The sequence below is a fragment of the Daphnia magna genome, linkage group LG7, assembly GCF_020631705.1.
Source record: "Daphnia magna isolate NIES linkage group LG7, ASM2063170v1.1, whole genome shotgun sequence".
NCBI classification, from domain to species: Eukaryota; Metazoa; Arthropoda; class Branchiopoda; order Diplostraca; family Daphniidae; genus Daphnia; species Daphnia magna.
This window is the reverse complement of record NC_059188.1, coordinates 4455874-4473885: the sequence shown is the minus strand read 5'-3', so window position 1 is coordinate 4473885 and position 18012 is coordinate 4455874. Positions and strand designations below refer to the sequence as shown.

The 18012-nt window shown below is 44.3% G+C and overlaps 1 protein-coding gene, 7 non-coding genes and 3 pseudogenes across 8 annotated transcripts; 9 read left to right on the top strand and 2 right to left on the bottom strand.

Moving 5' to 3' along the window:
- Window positions 1-2035: 2035 nt before the first annotated feature.
- On the top strand, window positions 2036-2117 carry Trnas-aga. Its single transcript has one exon. It is a non-coding gene; the product is annotated as a tRNA-Ser (tRNA).
- A 4001-nt stretch (window positions 2118-6118) lies between these two features.
- On the bottom strand, window positions 6119-7186 carry LOC116927507. The gene has a single exon (XM_032934551.2). The coding sequence runs from the start codon at window positions 7184-7186 to the stop codon at window positions 6119-6121; it is 1068 nt and encodes a 355-aa protein (XP_032790442.2).
- A 135-nt stretch (window positions 7187-7321) lies between these two features.
- Window positions 7322-11068, top strand: LOC116927508 (annotated as a pseudogene).
- Window positions 8045-8150, top strand: LOC116928176. The gene has a single exon (XR_004396996.2). It is a non-coding gene; the product is annotated as a U6 spliceosomal RNA (small nuclear RNA).
- Trnat-ugu lies at window positions 8222-8304 on the top strand. Its single transcript is given in 2 exon segments — window positions 8222-8257; window positions 8269-8304. It is a non-coding gene; the product is annotated as a tRNA-Thr (tRNA).
- On the top strand, window positions 8418-8501 carry Trnal-cag. The gene has a single exon. It is a non-coding gene; the product is annotated as a tRNA-Leu (tRNA).
- Trnas-aga lies at window positions 8597-8678 on the top strand. Its single transcript has one exon. It is a non-coding gene; the product is annotated as a tRNA-Ser (tRNA).
- On the top strand, window positions 9838-10832 carry LOC116926971 (annotated as a pseudogene).
- Window positions 11069-11183: 115 nt separating the features above from the next.
- On the bottom strand, window positions 11184-12270 carry LOC116927509 (annotated as a pseudogene).
- Window positions 12271-12614: 344 nt separating this feature from the next.
- Window positions 12615-12696, top strand: Trnas-aga. Its single transcript has one exon. It is a non-coding gene; the product is annotated as a tRNA-Ser (tRNA).
- A 682-nt stretch (window positions 12697-13378) lies between these two features.
- LOC116928177 lies at window positions 13379-13484 on the top strand. Its single transcript, XR_004396997.1, has one exon. It is a non-coding gene; the product is annotated as a U6 spliceosomal RNA (small nuclear RNA).
- Window positions 13485-18012: the final 4528 nt, after the last annotated feature.

Here is an 18012-nt window from a genome sequence, read left to right as displayed (position 1 = left end):
AATTAATCAAGGAGCTGCTCGTGACTGGATGGCCAGAAAAGAAGAGTCATTGTCCGCTTCCGGCTCGGCCCTTTTGGAATGTTCGCCATTTTCTTATCGAAGCGGACGGAATTCTTCTGTATGGGGAAAGACTTGTTGTCCCAGTGTCGTTGAGAAGAGAAGCAATGGAAGGTATCCATTTTGGTCATTTTGGGGAAGTGAAATGTGTCAGAAGAGCCAAATCTTCTGTCTACTGGCCCGGTTGTGATGATCAGATTCGCAAGATGGTGGCCAGCTGCTCATCATGTCAAAAAAATCGTCAAAAAAATCCGGCATTGCCTCTTTTTCCCACCCGCCTCCCGATTCATCCTTTTCAGATGGTTTCTGTCGACATTTTTCAATTTGGTGGTGTCCATTACCTGCTGTTGGTGGATGAGTACAGCAAGTGGCCGTGTGTGGCGAGACTCCGTACGCTCACGTCCGCCTCCACCATTGAAGCTCTTGATGGATTTTTCACAGATTTTGGGACCCCGGAGGAGATCTTATCTGATAATGGGAAGTGTTGAAATTCGATTGTGTTGAATTCAATCGTTTTTGTGCTTCCCGTCAAGTTCGTCACGTTACTTCCAGTCCGGAGTTTCCGCAATCTAATGGCCTGGCGGAGCGACATGTCCAGACGCTGAAGATATCGATGCTGAAAATGTTCCAGGATGGCAAGACATTGTGGGAAGTTTTGGCAGCAGTCCGCTCTACTCCAGTGTCGGATCAGTTGCCGTCTCCATCTGTTCTCCTGCAAGGCCGTCATCTTCGTGGTTCACTTCCGTTCCTGCCCACTGCTCTCACTCCAAGGCTGGTTCCTTCGTCGTTTGTTCAGCAGCAGTTGCGCCGGTGCCGAGGAGAGGCGCATTTTCAGAATGTGCGCCGCACTAATGCTCGTTCTTCTGCCCTGGTTGTAGGTCAGCGGGTAAGGACTCGTGTAAACTCTCGATGGCAAAAGGGAGCAGTCGAAAAGGTGTGTGTGGAGCCAAATTCCTACCTAGTCCGACTATCGGATGGCCGACTATTTCTTCGAACGCGTTGGGCCATTAATATCGATTATTCTTCGTCTTCGTCGCTACCGGAGTTTCATCAGCCTTTCCCGGCACCAGTTCCAGATCGGGCAATGTCTTTCCCTACGTCGGAGCAGCCTGCACCAGTGCATGGGCCGTCTCTTCCGGCTTTTCTTCTGGTGGGCTGTTCTACTCCTTTGAGGGGTGCTGCTTCGTCTATCGCTGGGCGGCCTGCCCGTTCCAGTCCGGTGGCTGTTCCAGTTCCATCTGTTGCTTCTTTGGAGGGCTGTTCTACTGCTTTGAGTAGTGCTGTGTCAACCCGAGTTTTTCAACCTGTTTGTTCCGTCCGGTGTTCGAGGTCTTGCCGGATAGCCCGGTCGTTGGTGACGCTGTGGGTGCACGTGGTCTAGCGCGAAATGTTCCTACCCCGTTAGTCACTCGTTCCGGCCGACAGTATTCCCGTCCAGTTGACACCCCATAGTGACCATTGTTGACTTTGGTTCGCTGCAGTGTTGGTTCACTATTGCTGTTTGATATCTTTTCTATTTCTTTCTTCTTGCTCTCCTCGTCATTTTTCGATTTCATTTAGCTTTTCGTCATCGCTCGCAATCATCGTCTTGTTCTCGGTGTTAGTCTTTTCATTGTTCGTATTCATTGTATTGTCGTTTATTTCTTTTCATAGTTCGCATTCATGTTTTTCGTTGCTGTCTTTCTTGCCCCTATTCTTTTTTCCTTTTCCTAAGCTTTGCATTTCCGTGTCGGGGGAAGATCTTGTAGTGTCAGTCACTAGGGGGCTTGGTACTTGTCTCGTCCCGCCTCCTGGTGGCCGATATGCTGAAGCCCAGGCCCCTCAATACACCAGTTGAGACCAGACACTTAAGACCACAACAGGTTCAAATCCCTCTTCTGACACACACGTAAAAGATTTTTATCAAAACCAATTGAAGTAGATCAGCTGTTAATGAGTTATAGCGGGTTTTCATCAATTGGTCTCACATCAACTAACAGCAGATGTGGCCGAGTGGTTAAGGCGACTGACTAGAAATCAGTTTCCCTTCGGGAGCGTAGGTTCGAATCCTACCATCTACGTTGTGATGGGTAGTGCAGGTAACGATAAGAAAACTAGGAAATTGCGCTGCTTACTATTACAGTTACTATACGTGAGAATTGAATGAGATTTTTGTTAATACTTACTGAAGTTTGCTCAGTTGTCACGCACACCATTTCTATTGATAGTACTCAACTGAATCTAAAGTTCCATGTCCATTCGGTAGCTCAGTTGGTACAGCGATAGACTGTAGCATTGTACAAAGATATCCATAGGTCACTGGTTCAACTCCGGTTCGAAGGACTGTACACTTGATTTCTCTTCTGTTTGTTTTTTGTCTCTGTTCGTTGCAATGCTTTTAAACAAATCTGGCTTTTTACACCACGTACAAATTCCCCACCGTGATGGTGCACCAGAATGAGAAACGTGCTCGCTGGTTAAAAAGAGAGCATAGATTCACGAGTGTTATACGCCATGGATTGAGCAGAAGTTCCTGGACGGAAGCTGCACTAATGCAATACATCGTTGAATACATTTTCGTCAAGTCGGCCATGTAAGAGATCATAGACAATGAAGCTCGCACGATAATGATCGCACCAATAGGTGCCCAACAGAGGGATCGCCTTGTAGGCGGGATTGCCTTGATGGCGTGACACAGGTAGCATATATATATGAGACAACTCTTACCTGACTTGTAGATAATAAGATAAATCACAGTCATTTCAGTCGTTTAATCAGCTTTTCTTAAATGTCTCTTTCACACGAGGTAAGCAAGAACAGTGACAGGTGAAGGTAGGCAGACTAGAAGAGCAGACGACGACACCGTGTTGCCAGATTGCACACAGTGTGTGGATGAGCAATAGATATTGCGCAGTTATGCGCAATATCCTACACCCCCCCCCCCTCAAAAGAACACAGTGTATTTGCAAAAGGGAAAAGGAGGGAGTATGTGATTAAACTGGTCGAATGCCTAGTGCATCCCGGATCAGGCTGAAGCGCGGTTCCGGCAGCGGCTTGGTAAAAATGTCGGCCAGTTGATTGTCCGTGCTGACGTACTGGATGTCTATCTCGCCGACTTCTTGTTGGAGGCGGATAAAGTGGTACCGAACGTCGATATGCTTCGTCTTCTGTCGCTGGTCGGGATGGCGCGTAAGTTGAATGGCGCTCTGGTTGTCGCACTTGATAACGATTGGTTCCCCCTTTGCCTTGTTGGAATTCCGGCAGTATGCGGCGTATCCAGACTGCTTCTTTTGCGGTCTCGCTTGCCGCGACGTATTCCGCCTCTGTGGTGGACGTAGCCACACAGCTCTGACGGCGACTACACCATGCTATGGGCCCTCCGTGGAGAAGGAAAACGCTTCCGGTCGTCGATTTTCTGGTGTCGTTGCAGCCCGCGTAGTCGGCATCGGAATATCCGATCGGGGATTGTTCGGACGATCCGGTGTAGCAAATGCCGTGGCCGGGGGTCCCATGGATGTAGGAGATGATGTGGCGGACCGCCTTGATGTGTGATGAGTTGTGACTTTCGATGAAGTGGGCCACCTGGCCGACCGAAAATGAGATGTCCGGTCGTGAGACAAGAGCCAAATAAAGCAGGCAGCCGACCGCCTCTCGGTAGGGGAAGGCGGTGTCTGTTGGGCTCCCCTCTGCCCGCTTGATTAGGTGAACTCCCGGGTCCGCCAGAACCGATTGCGGGAAGCATGAGGTCATCTGGAACTTGTTGACTTGGTGCTCAATATAGTCCGGTTGGCCGAGGTGGATTGTACGCCTTTTCCTGTCTCTGGTGATTGTGATGCACACGAAGCATTCCAGTGGGTAGGCTCGGATTTTGAATGTGCCGCCTAACGCGACCAGGAATTTGTCGATTACTTGCTTGTCTGTGCTTGCGACGATGCCATCATCAACCCAGATGAGGAGGAAAGTTTTTTCTGCTCCATTGGTTCGGGTGAAAAGGCAGGGATCTGCTTCACTTTGGTTAAGACCTTGCTGTTTAATGAAGTCTGTGAAGTGCTCCCCCCATACACGAGAGGCTTGCTTCAGGCCGTAGAGGCACTTTTGTAGGCGGCACACCTTGTTCTCCTGGCCAGGAGCTACGAAACCTTCCGGCTGCACCATGTAAATTTCTTCCGCTAGTTGTCCATAGAGAAAGGTTGTCTTTATGTCCATTTGGACGGCTTCTAGGTCCTCTGCCGCGATGATAGATGTCAACATCCGGAGGGTGTCGTGGGTCACTACGGAAGCGTAGGTCTCGTTGAAGTCGTATCCGGGTCGTTGGCTGAATCCCTTCGCGACGAAGCGGGCCTTGAAGCGGCGTTGCTCTCCGTTCATTCCTGGTTTAATGTCGAATGTCCAACGTGACTTGATCGGCGATCTTCCCCTGGGGCATTCTACGAGTGACCACGTCTCGTTTTCCATCAGAGACTGGTATTCTTCCTTGATGGCCGCCTCCCACTGGGTTGCTTCCGGACAGTTGATGGCTTGCTGCGCTGTCTGGAATGAAGAGTCCACTAGCGCACGATCGGCTTTTGGCTGGGTAAGCCTTCCATTCCCGCAAGGGTACCCGGCCTCGAAGGGAGCGCCGGACTTGCATCTCTTTCTCACCTTGAGATTCTTCCGGGGTTCCGGATGCCTCGGGCTGTTGCAGTGGTTTGGCTGTGTAATCGGTTTGTTCCGGGTCACTCGCTTCTCCTTGATTAAAATTTTTGATCGTTGGCTGTGGCTCGGGTGCTCGGGGAGGTACCTCTTGGGCTTCGGTGGTCGGAGCTTGTCGTTCTGTTATTGGTGTGTGGCTGGTAGGATCTTCGGGCACATTGACGAGACGGTGGTGTTCATCGAATGTTACGTCCCTGCTTATTTTTATTGTTCGGGTCGATGGGTCGTAGAATCGCCATCCTTTCGTCGTCTCGCAGTAGCCAATGAAAATACAGCGGATGCTTTTCTTGGCCCACTTCCGCCTCAGGGCATCCGGGACGTGGATATAGGCGATGGATCCGAAGACTCTCAGGTTCGATACATCTGGTGGGTTGTTGTGCCATCTTTGGTATGGCGTGACGGGGGACGTTTTGCTGAGTACTCGGTTGAGCGTGTATACCGTGGATTTGGCCGCTTCCCCCCACAGGCTGATTGGTAGGCGGCTTTCCTTGATGAAGTTGGTCGTTCCGGTGGTAATGGCTTCCCACCATGGTTCCGATGGTGTTTGGCAGTCGTGGAGGCAGTTGCGGGCTCCTTCTGCTACTGTCCGTATACCCCTCTCTGACACACCGTCCTGTTGAGGCGTGTGTGGTGCGCTGGTCTCATGCTGTATTCCTTTGTGGGTGAGCCAGGTCTGGAATTCGTTGCTGCCATATTCGCCTCCGTTGTCCGTCCTTAGGGTGCGGACCAAGTTTCCAGTTTCCCCTCGGATGGTATGGATCAGCTCCATGAACTTCCCGGCAGCTTCGGATTTTTTCTTTAGGAGATGGATGAACCGCATCTCGCTATAGTCGTCAACGAAGAGCACAAAATAAAGCGCTCCTCCAGGGGTAGCCTTCTCCATTGGGCCGCAGATGTCCGAGTGGATAAACTGGCTGGAGTAGGTTGCCCTCTTGCGGCCAGTGGGGAAACGGGACAGTTGGTGCTTTCCGTATTGGCAGCCTGGGCATCTCTCTGCTGGCGAGGTCCAATCCCTTGACGACACCGCTTGCTGCCATCTTGATGATCGTTTTTGGGCTGATGTGTGCGAATCGCCGATGCCATGTCGCCAATCCTGGTGAGAGAGATGATGCGCAGGCGAAAGACTGCTGTCTTTCCAGATGGGGGCGTGGCTTGACGTCGAGTAGATAGAGTGTCCTCCCCACCCGTTCTCCAACCATGATCGGGCTTCCATTTTCTGAGGTGAAGTGAACTCGCGTACCAGTGAATGCCACCTTCCATCCGAGGTCCGTCACGGCAGCTATGGAGAACAGGTTTGTGCCCATTCCGGGCACATACAGCACTTTCCTTATGATGACGGGGTTTTTAATTTTGTTGATCTTCATCCAGGCGTGAATATCACCGTAGCCCCTTACAGGATAGCTGGCTGATCCGATTCCTTTGATGGACCAGGAGCCGTCGGGTAAGGCCCAAAATCATGCAGCCAGTCCTTCTGGTCCGACATGTGCTGCGTCGCCCCACTGTCCGCAAACCAATCTCCATTGCTTCTGGTATGGTATCGTGGGGACGTGGAGACGAGGCTGAAATCCTGATTAGGTGTGACGTCCCTCATGAGGTCGGTTGCCATCTTGTCGTGATCTTTCTTCATTCTCTTCGCCAGGTCTGCTCTTTCCTTGTCCGTTCGTTCGTGGCGCCTTTTGGTGTTGCAGCGGTCGACGAGGTGGTTGTCGAGGACACAGTAGGTGCATTCTTGAAGATCTTTACGCTGGCTGCCATGGTGGTTTCTGGGGCGACTCGGGTTGCAATGTTTGTTCCGTCCCTCTCGGTAGCTTCCTTTGGCCGATGAACCTGCTGATGGATGGGTGTGAGGTTCTTCTTGTCGTCTACCGTTCCTGGTGAATGAGGTTGATGACTGGGCTTGGAGCGCCACTTCATTGTCGGTTGTTTTGGTTTTCCATCTTGCCTGCTCCCTCTCTTCTTGGAGCAGTTTGGCTGTTAGGCTGAGGATGGTCTGTCTCTCTTGGTTGGAGTTGTGCCAAGCGGTTTTGAATCCGTGGTACTCGGCTGGAAGAATGCTGATGATTTTGGTGCACAGTTGCTCTTCGTTGACTGGGAGGCAAATCTCCCCCAGGTGATGTGCGATGGATGTAATCTCAGCTATGTGGTTCTTCATGTCAGTGCCCGGTTGGTACTGATAACTGTAGAATCTTGCCTGGACATCGAGCCGGTTATCTGCTGCATGCTCTAGATGTTGGGCAGATGTAATCTCAGCTATGTGGTTCTTCATGTCAGTGCCCGGTTGGTACTGATAACTGTAGAATCTTGCCTGGACATCGAGCCGGTTATCTGCTGCATGCTCTAGATGTTGGGCAGAGAGGGTCCTCCACATCTGGTGGGCGGTCGTGCATGAAATCAGAAGTCGTTGTTGGTACAGTTCGGTTGTAGATAGAATGTAACCACGTGCTCTCACGTCCTTCATTCTCCATTCCACTATCTGGTCTTCAATGTCATCGACAACTTCTCCTTCGACCTTTTAAGAGGATGGGCAGTGGGGGGTTAATGATTGCTGCTGTGTGTAATGCGTAATTACAACTACTTAATCAGCTAGTGCAATATGTGGTGGCAATCTGTACCTGCTCTGGTAGGGTGAGGACTCCAGTGGTCACTCCAATGAGATCGTTCTGTTCCAGCAAAACAAAGAGTCCCAATTTCTATAGTGAAAAATTCGTTCCATCGTACTTGGCGATGTGGGATACGTCCTTGTGGGTGGAGCTCATTTTGTCTATGTCGCGGATAGCGTGTGGCTACCTGTGCCCATAACCTGTAAGAGATCATAGACAATGAGGCTCGCACGATAATGATCGCACCAATAGGTGCCCAACAGAGGGATCGCCTTGATGGCGTGACACAGGTAGCATATATATATGAGACAAATCTTACCTGACTTGTAGATAATAACATAAATCACAGTCACTTCAGTCGTTTAATCAGCTTCTATTAAATGTCTCTTTCACACGAGGTAAGCAAGAACAGTGACAGGTGAAGGTAGGCAGACTAGAAGAGCAGACGACGACACCGTGTTGCCAGATTGCACACAGTGTGCGGATGAGAAATAGATATTGCGCAGTTATGCGCAATATCCTACAGGCCCAAGAGCACTGCGCATGGGGGACACAAAAGCAAATATCTGAATATAGTTCATTTTAGGAAATCTGACAGCTGACTAACTATCACTATTCAATAGATCATTTCCACGTACAAACAACGTTAAGCTGCACCAACGGATTGGACTTGAAAAAAAAGAGGTACAAAAGCTTTGGTCGGCATTATTGTTACTGTATTCCACACGGAATAATTATACTAAAATTGGAACGATACAGAGAAGATTAGCATGGCCCCTGCGCAAGGATGACACGCAAAATCGTGAAGCGTTCCTAATTTTTGGCCATGTTTATTAAGTAAACCAAAACCCGTCTAATACGGATAGCTATGTCTTTGCGAGTTGATCCTATCAGCCTTCTTAGCTCAGTGGCAGAGCACTAGTCTTGTATACACCTGGCTAACTAGGGGTCATGAGTTCAATTCCCATAGAGGGCACAGTGCACTGAAGACATTTATTTAATTGTTAACATACGCGTAGCCACAAAATCATGATCACAATGTAAGTGAAATACAGGGGACCACTCCAAAAAATTATTCAAAGGCATTCTGTCAGGATGGCCGAGTGGTCCAAGGCGCTGCGTTCAGGTCGCAGTCCAGTTTTCTGGGCGAGTGTTCGAATCCCTCTTCTGACACACACGTAAAAGACTTATATCAAAACCAATTGAAGTAGATCAGCTGGAAATGTGTGATAGCGGGTTTTCATCAATCGGTCTCACATTAACTAACAGCAGATGTGGCCGAATGGTTAAGGCGAGTGACTAGAAATCAGTTTCCCTTTAGGAGCGTAGGTTCGAATCCAACCATCTGCGTTGTGGTAGGTAGGAGGATTAATTATTTAAAATGACTGGAGAAGACGCAGAATGTCTTAAAGTGTAGTATTCTAAAACATTTCCTGAATTGGATAAGTATTACTGGGTAAATAAATCAGAACCCCCTTTTTTCCTATCTCCCCCTGCAATCGAAACCCCCCTCGATTTTTAAAAATTTTGCAACGCAGCATCCGAAACTGGTCTATAAGGAAAAATCTGCAATTCTACAGGAATTTGACCGATTTTAATGAAGATGATACTAGTAACACCGTCACAATGATCCAACAGGAAAACACTCCCGTAAAACAAATTGACATTAAACATAAAGAGACACTGCATGTCCAAACCCAGTTTTCACCAGGATCTATCCACTCAGAACAGGTGAGAGAATTCTGGAAGAGGGAGTTAAGTCCAAGTGAGTGGGTAATGGAGACTTTGAAATAGGGCTACGTTATTCCTTTCAAAGAGTTTCCTCCAAAGTACGAAGAACCCAACAATGCGTTGGCCATTCGCGAAATGACTTTCACGTACGAAACCATTCTGGACTTATCATCGAAACCATTCTGGAGTAATCAAGTTTACCAATGAAAAACCACTTTGTGTGTCACCACTCACCGTCTCATATAAGAACGGAAGAGACGGCTCAATCAACAAGAGACTTTGTTTAGACGGATCGCAATGCATAAACAAATGCATCAAGGAACAAAAGGTCACTCTCAGTCATTTTCAAAGAGCCCTAGAGTTGACGCGAGAGAAAGATTACCAGGTCACTTACGATCTCAAATCCGCTTACCACCACATTAAAATTCATCCTACACAAACCAAGTACCTTGGCGCAGCGGTAACAAAACCGGAAGGGGGTTTACAATATTTCGTTTTCTTATACCTCCCTTTTGGTTTATCGTCAACCGTCCATTGTATAAAAAAAATTTGCAAGCCAGTCAATGCTTACATACATGGAAGAGGCATTAGACACTCCATATACTTGGATGATGGAAGAATCACGGCAACATCGAAAGAACAAGCGGAAGAAGACCGTATTGCAGTTTATGATGTCCTACGGAAAGCTGGATGGATTCTCGAAAATAAAAAATCTGATGAAGAAGGAGACGCAAGTCAGTCAAGAGAATATTTAGGATTTATTATTGAAACAATTGGTATGACAGTACGCCTAACAGATACCAAAAAAGAAAAAAATCCTAAAACAAGTACGGGAGACAATTTCTCGTGGACCAAACATGCTACCAGCCAAGGAATTGGCAAGAACAATAGGGAAAATAGTAGCTACAGAACCAGCATTAGGACCAGTCGTCATCATGGCGGCAAGAGCCGCGAATTTAAGACTGGATGAAGCTGTCTGTGATCGAGGCTGGCACACACAGTTGACAATGGACAAGGAGTCCATTGACAGACTCACTTTCTTCGCCGAAAACTGTTCCAGCTTTGACAATGCACCAATTCGATCAGCAGCGACGGAGATCTCTGTGCTGTCGATAATCGGGCCACAAGATGATTTCATCAAGAGAGGAATCGTGGCTAATCACACACGCACCGATAATGAAAAAATCTGGGCCAGCGACGCGTCAGGATATGCAACTTGCGCATACTCAATTAAAGGTTACCATCTCTATTTTCGAGGGACATTGACCGAGGAAGAAAGACGACTCTCATCAGGCCACAGGGAACTTCTTGCTGTAACAAAAACCTTGGAATATTACGAGTGTACAAACGCAACTCATTCCCAAGCCACAAATGTTTACTGGCTCACTGACAGTCAATACATGGCCACTTTTCTCACCAAAGGGTCGGGTAAAGGCCCTATTCAAAAGGAGGTGTTCGGCATAATGGTCCTATGCAAAAAGCTGAATATTAGAATCATCCCAATTCACTTATTACGTGATGACCCACGTATTAAGGTGGCTGACGACGGATCAAAGATGACGGACACAGACGATTGGCAGGTGGATGATGAAACCTACCAAAGAATCAACAGAAGATACAGGTTCACTATCGACTTATTTGCGTCTGACCGCAACACAAAATGCCAGAAATTTTTCTCGAATTTCTACTGCTCGAACACTTTCGGCATTGATGCGTTCTCGCATTCATGGGAATATGAAGTGGCTTGGATCTGTCCACCAATCAGAGAAGTAATCAAAACGATCAGAAGATTAAAGACGTCAAAAGTCAGTGGAGTCATTTTCATCCCCGAATGGAAGACGGCGGATTATTGGACAGAGATTTTCGACAAAGAAGCTCAATTAATGTGGCCTTTTAAATCTGTTGAAATCTACATACCCCACATTTTCCAAGGTACTTTTAACTACAGATCTCCTTTTACAGGACGTGCAAAATTTAATTTTCTGGCAATTGAATTTGATTCACACTAAGTGGAATCAAATTAAAATTTTTCTGGTTCATTGAATAAATACAAGAAAATTTTGCAAACAAATTCTGTTGTGATGCTTGTCTGAACAAAATCCATTTATTGGTCAAAGAAAGAGTCTAGGAATGGGAGTTTTTATGCAACATTTCAGACAGCAAAATACGACTGGGGACAGACAGATCAACATATTTGGCTGGCATGGAATCTGAGCGCCAACCCCCTAAACGTTTAAGCTGTTTATCGGTTTCCCCATTCGCTGCTGCTGATGTTGCTCCACCTCTTTTTCCAGAATGTTCCCCGTAGAGTGAGGAGTCGTACCCCAACGAAGTTAACAATTTCTTTAAATCATTGATAGCTCCACTGTAGGGTACGGCTTTGTCCGGATTTGGTTTATTTTTTGAGGTACAAGAGGGAACAAGATATCCAACGTAAGAAGGTCCCAAAAATTAAAAATAATTAATTGCAAGCTTTACTGGACAAAACTGACTATTTGGATTGGTAGCAACTATTCTTTCGCTGCATTCAGAGTATTGGTCATTCTTGCCTCCTTTGAAAATAATCTTAAGATGCGGTGACGGACTAGATTTGTAGATGACATCTGGACGTTTCAATTTGACGATATCGCTGAATCTGCCCAAGGTATGATATTCTAGACAGATACGCCAAATTGTTCTCCAAAGAACAACAGAGGCGAGCAGACCATCTCTTCCATGTTTTGTTTGATATAGTTGAGCACACATTTTAGTCAAAATCTCTTCGGTGATTGGCAGTCTAGCTTGTCTCTCATGGGGATGTGCAATTCTGAATCCACGAAAGAGAACCGATATCGTCTCGTGAGTGGTAGGCGACGACAGCATACGGATCCGATATTCGTGGGCGATTGCAGCTCTCAACATTTCTACTTTTGCATATGATCCACTTTCAATCATAACAAGAGAAAGACATGCAACTAGCGGTTTATGATCTTCTCCAAATTCTGCAACGCCATTTTCACGACAGAAACTACGCCAAATATCGTAAACACGACCGTACTGAAATATTTTTGGAGAAATAGTGTAACGACTACAAAATGGTGTATTATTATGGCCTAGATGAGCCTTTAACTGAATTTGAAAAATAATACTGGGCGACATCCAAACCAGAAGACAAACTCGAATCGTACACTGCTTCAAAGATCACAGACGATTCAGAACTTTGACTCTCCATTACACTAAATTGAATTTTGAATAAAAACTAAAACAAAGAGTGATTTATTATAGTGACTATAAGTAGACGAAAAGCCAGTGAAATAATAATCAGAATTGAAGCAGACGACCATTAATCAGATTTAATTAGTTCCATTACTGCCACGTTTCATTCAGCGCGTTCGGGGTGTCAAACACCCGCTTGCTTGGAACCTATTTATCTGACAAGAGAAATAGTTCTGTAATTACAATAAGTTTGTAATTACACGTATTACGTTAGTAAACGTAATAGAAAAGTACACTTTTCATAAGTGTAATCACTATTGAAAAACGGGTTTTCATCAATCGTTCTCACATTAACTAACAGCAGATGTGGCCGAGTAGTTAAGGCGACTGACTAGAAATCAGTTTCCCTTCGGGAGCGTAGATTCGAATCCTACCATCTGCGTTGCGGTGGGTAGCACACGTAATGATAAGAAAACTAGGAAATTGCGCTGCTTACTATTACAGTTACTATACGTGAGAATTGAATCAGATTTTTGTTAATACTTACTGAAGTTTGCTCAGTTGTCACGCACACCACACAACTGAATCTAAAGATTCATGTCCCTTCGATAGCTCAGTTGGTAGAGCGGTGGACTGTAGAATTGTACAAAGATATCCATAGGTCACTGGTTCAACTCCGGTTCGAAGTAATGTACACTTGATTTCTTTTCTGTTAGTTTTTTGTCTCTGTTCGTTGCAATGCTTTCAAACAAATCTGGCTTTTTACACCACGTACAAATTCCCCACCGTGATGATGCACCAGAATGAGAAACGTGCTCGCTGGTAATAAAGAGCATAGATTCAGGATTGTTATACGCCATGGATTGAGCAGAAGTTCCTGGACGTTAGCTGCACTAATGCAATACATCGTTGAATACTCTTTCGTCAAGTCGGCCCAAGAGCACTGCGTATTGAGGACACACAAAAGCAAATATCTGAATATAGTTCACTTTAGGAAATCTGACAGCTGACTAGCTATCACTATTCAATAGATCATTTCCACGTACAAACAACGTTAAGCTGCAGCAACGGATTGGACTTGAAAAATAAGAGGTACAAAAGCTTTGGTCGGCATTATTGTTACTGTATTCCACACGGAATACATATACTGAAATTGGAACAATACAGAGAAGATTAGCATGGCCCCTGCGCAAGGATGACTCGCAAAATCATGAAGCGTTCCACATTTTTGGCCATGTTCATTAAGTAAACCAAAACCCGTCTAATACGGATAGCTATCTCTTTGCGAGTTGATCCCGGCTCAGTGGCAGAGCACTAGTCTTATAAACACCTGGCAGACTAGGAGTCATAAGTTCAATTCTCATAGAGGGCACAGTGTACTGAAGACATTTATATATTTGATAATATACGCATAGCAATAAAATCATATGAAGTCTAGCCAACGTTTTTCCTACTCCTAAATGTCCTGCCAATTTGTGATCGTGACTTTCCTTTAAAATTTGTGGCACCAGTCTTACCTTTACAGTTCTTCCTCTGATATCTGCCAATAATCCTTTTTCGTTTATTTTAAATTTATTTTTAACGTCCCTACTTGGATTGGCCAAAGCAATTTCTTGTAATATTTCTCGGCAATACTAGTCTTTGTGTTGGATTTCCACTTTTAATTTCGAAAATTACTTGTTTTGTTTTAGTCTCCTTGGCTTCTACATTTGCGTTTTTTACCTCTGATTTCTCTTTTGTATTCTGTATTGGATCTTAAGAGCCAATCGAGCTAATCTTACTGCTAGTTCTGTCTTACTCATTAGCCATTTTAAAGGTCTATGGTCTGTAAATACGGTAAACTTACGCCCGTATAGGTACGTCCTTAACACGTCGATGGCGTTGATTACTGCGTATGCCTCTTTCTCTGTGGTTGACCACTTGGCCTCGCGGTCTTTCAGATGTTTAGAGGTATAGGCTGTGATGACTTCTACGCCGTCTGATTTAAGGAGGTCCTGTCCGTCGGACTCCGCTAAATCCGCTGATTGAGGTGGAGGTTGTATTTGAGCCAAGACTGCTCCTATTCCATATCCTGAAGCATCCGTGTAGATGATAAATTCTCGAGAAAAATCCGGATAACCTAGAACAGGTCTAGTGATGAGACAGTTCTTAATACATTCAAATGCGTCTCTTAGTTCCTCCCCCCATTTCCATTCCGCTGACTTTCTAGTGAGCGCAGTTAGTGGGTGGGCTTTATCAGCAAAAGCCCGAATAAATTTTCTGTAGCAGCTAGCTAGACCTAAAAATGAGCTCAATTCTTTTATGTTTATGGTAGCGGGATATTTAATAATCGCGTCTAATTTCTTTGTACTTGGTGTTATTCCTTTCCCGGATACCATGTATCCTAAATAATCTAATTCTTCTTTAAAAAATTCGTACTTCTTCCTTTTCAACTTTAAATCCGCTTGTTTAAGAAGTCCAAAAACTGCTTCCAAGTGTGTGACATGATCAGTAATTGAATTACTGAACACTATGATGTCATCTAGGTAAACCAATGTGAATTTGTACAATACCATTTTCAAGATGTTATTCATTGCTCTTTGAAAAGTGCTGGGAGCATTTGTTAAACCAAACGGTATCCGATTAAATTCGTATTGGCCAAATTCACAAATGAAAGCTGTTTTGTGTTTATCACTTTCCTCTATTTCTATCTGCCAGTAGCCGCTTAGTAAGTCCAATGTTGAAAAATAAACAGATCCGCACAACACGTCAATTGTGTCATCTATCCTAGGTAGAGGGTACTTATCCTTAACAGTAATTTTGTTCAAAGCTTTGTAGTCGATGCACATTCGCATCTCTCCATCTTTTTTAGGTAACATTACTATGGCTGCAGCAAAAGAACTGTGGCTTTCTCTTATTATTGTGTTACTTAGCATTACCTCTATTTTAGTCTTTACAACAAGTTTTAGGGATTCGGGTGTTCTTCGTAGTCTTTGATTAAGGGGAGCGTTATGGCCTATGTTGATGTGATGTTTCACTTGTGTAGCTAGACCTAAGTCGGATTCTTGGTCTGAGAAAAGACCTTCATGTTTCTTTAGTAAAATTCAATTTTAGTTCGTATGTCGTCTGATACATTGAGTGCTTGTTCTACTTTTTCAGCAATCTTAGCTATCTGCTTAGTTTTATTATTAAAGTCTAATTGAATGAAGGATTCTAAGTTACGATAATCTTGTTGTGTAAGAACTTCGTCTTCTCTATCAATTGGGATTAGTGGTATATGGATGCCTGTTTTTCTAAATGTTAAGCTATAACTGGGCATGGTATTACTTCCAAAATTATGTTCTACTCCAAAGTGATCATAACATATTTGACGATTTCTAGTGTTAATCTTCACATTATTGTTAGATATATATATATATACAGTACCCACGCCAGGTATTGGATCACCTCGGTCCAAAAAAGGCGTTTTAACCCGCGCGAGATAGGCCTAACGGTGTCTCGCGCGTGAATTTTTTTTACATACTAAGATTGCTCGTACGAGGTTTAATTTTTTTTTATCAGAAAGATAAAGAACTAGTCTTTATCTTTCTGATTTTTAATTTGTAAAAAGTATAGTTGTTGTATGGGAAAAAGGATCATTTTGAAATATTGGATCACCCCCGACATGTGCTGCATTCGTTGTCCCTACCCGCGGCTATGCCGTCGGGAAACTTGATTGTAATTTGGGTACCTTTTTCACCATTTGACCCTCTCCCATATCCGACGGCATAGCCGCCGGATTTTACAAAAGAGGATTTTACAAAAAAAAAAAAAAATGAGACAACTGTTAACAAAATTATTGCGTTCATTAAAAAAGTATAATTGTTTACGAATTAAATATTTATTAATCGCATATAAATACTTTTTTCAAAATTTTAAATATTATATATCTCATCAAAATTTTATTTAATTATATTCATTAGTTAGATTTGCTCTGAACACTATTAACCCAACAAGCTTTGAACGCGGAACTCCCGCGTCGCCGACGGAAACGTATCTAATAAGCCACTAACAATTTATTAACAGATAGCTAGGATACTGATAAAAATAATTTTGTGTTTCCATATGCTACCCGATTACCCGACCCGATTATGACAATAACAAGTAATGGAAAGACTCTATTTTGTATTGCAAAAATAGCTCTACTTAGCCGGGGGGGGGGGTAGGGGAGTCTAACGATGATACATTCTACACTTTTCCAGACATTTAATACCTAGGGCAAAAAAAGGCTGTCTGGACTGACATTACCCAACCCCCCTTATAATGATTTTGCGCCAAAACCGCCCTACCTCTCCTTAAAAAGGTAAACTATTCATATTTTCTACCCACAGATGGCTTTTTCAAAACAAATCGGTGTTCACCTTTTTGTGCAGGATACTGTACCTTCGACTCCCGTCACATGTGTTCCAGCGAGTGACAATCAATCTGCTGTTCCGACTGCCGGACTTCGACTTGCTGGCCGTAGTAGCGTAACACCGATAAGTTTGCGTGGAACTCAAAGGAGGGCGAAGAGATTAGCCTGTGAACGCTCGGAGGTTTATTCATCTAATAGAATCTGTCTTATGAGACTAGAAGTTCTAAAGAGCGTCAAGGAGATTAGGGCATTAAGATTGGAGCCCGAATTGACTGACGCACAAATTCCCAGAGATCTTCTTGGCTTAATTAACAATCCAAGCAAAGCAGGGCTGTAATTTTTTCACATAAATAAAAATAAATACAATTTGTTCAGAGTGATATTTTTTTTATTTCAATAGTAACTGAAAAGTTACTTCTGCTCCTAGAAGTCCACGTAAATCAGTCAAGGTCGTTAAATAAATTCAAGGGCCGAAATGTAGCGCGGCTAATAGATCTCTTTTTCTGGAACCAGCCCTTAACAACATTGTCTCCTCTATTATTCTTCCGGCACCTTGATCTACAGGGATTGCACCTCGTGGTACTGGATTATTCTAGTTTTCATCATCAACATCAGCTTCAAATAATCATCGAGAAAGTCGGCCTCGTTTCTCTCCTTACCTTTGTTATGAAGGACAAAACATGCCAGAATATCCCTGTCAAAAGAGATTGCATTTAATTTGTGGAATGAAGTCATTAACAACATTTCATAATTCTCGAAATCTACATCGGATTATGTAGGTAAAATGGTACTATGTAAAATTCATGCAGCACCTGGCGGGTGTCATTCGTAGCTCAACATGTAAGCAATGAAATCTCTGTTTTAGCATACCGAAACTCCTCTCGATCACAAATCTTGTGGATTTGTGAGCATTATTCAATCTGATCTGAAAAGAAGAGTACAACTATGTACAGTATCCTGCACAAAAATCCGAACACCGATTTAATTTTTTAAAGCCACCTATTGGCGGGGTAAAGGGTTTTTTGTTTGTTTTTCTTTAAGAGGGAGGGTAGACGGGGTGATGGACACATAGGGCAGGGTTGGGTAAGTCTAGACATTTTTTTAATGCCTTAAGGTATTACGCTTTAAGGCAAGTAACAGGTCGGGACATTTTTGCAACCCCCAGGGCGGTGTGTTTTTTTCTAAACGACAATTGCAATGGATATAGTGGGCCCAATTCAAGAAAGCGCTTAGGGATACAGATATATATTAGTTATTTCAGATTATGCCAGTAGGTTTGTTTTTTTCAGTTCCAATGAGAAATCAAACTGCCCAAATAATTGCGAAGGTTTTAGTTAATAAGATATTTACTAAATATGGATCTCCAGAAGTAGTTCTAACAGATCA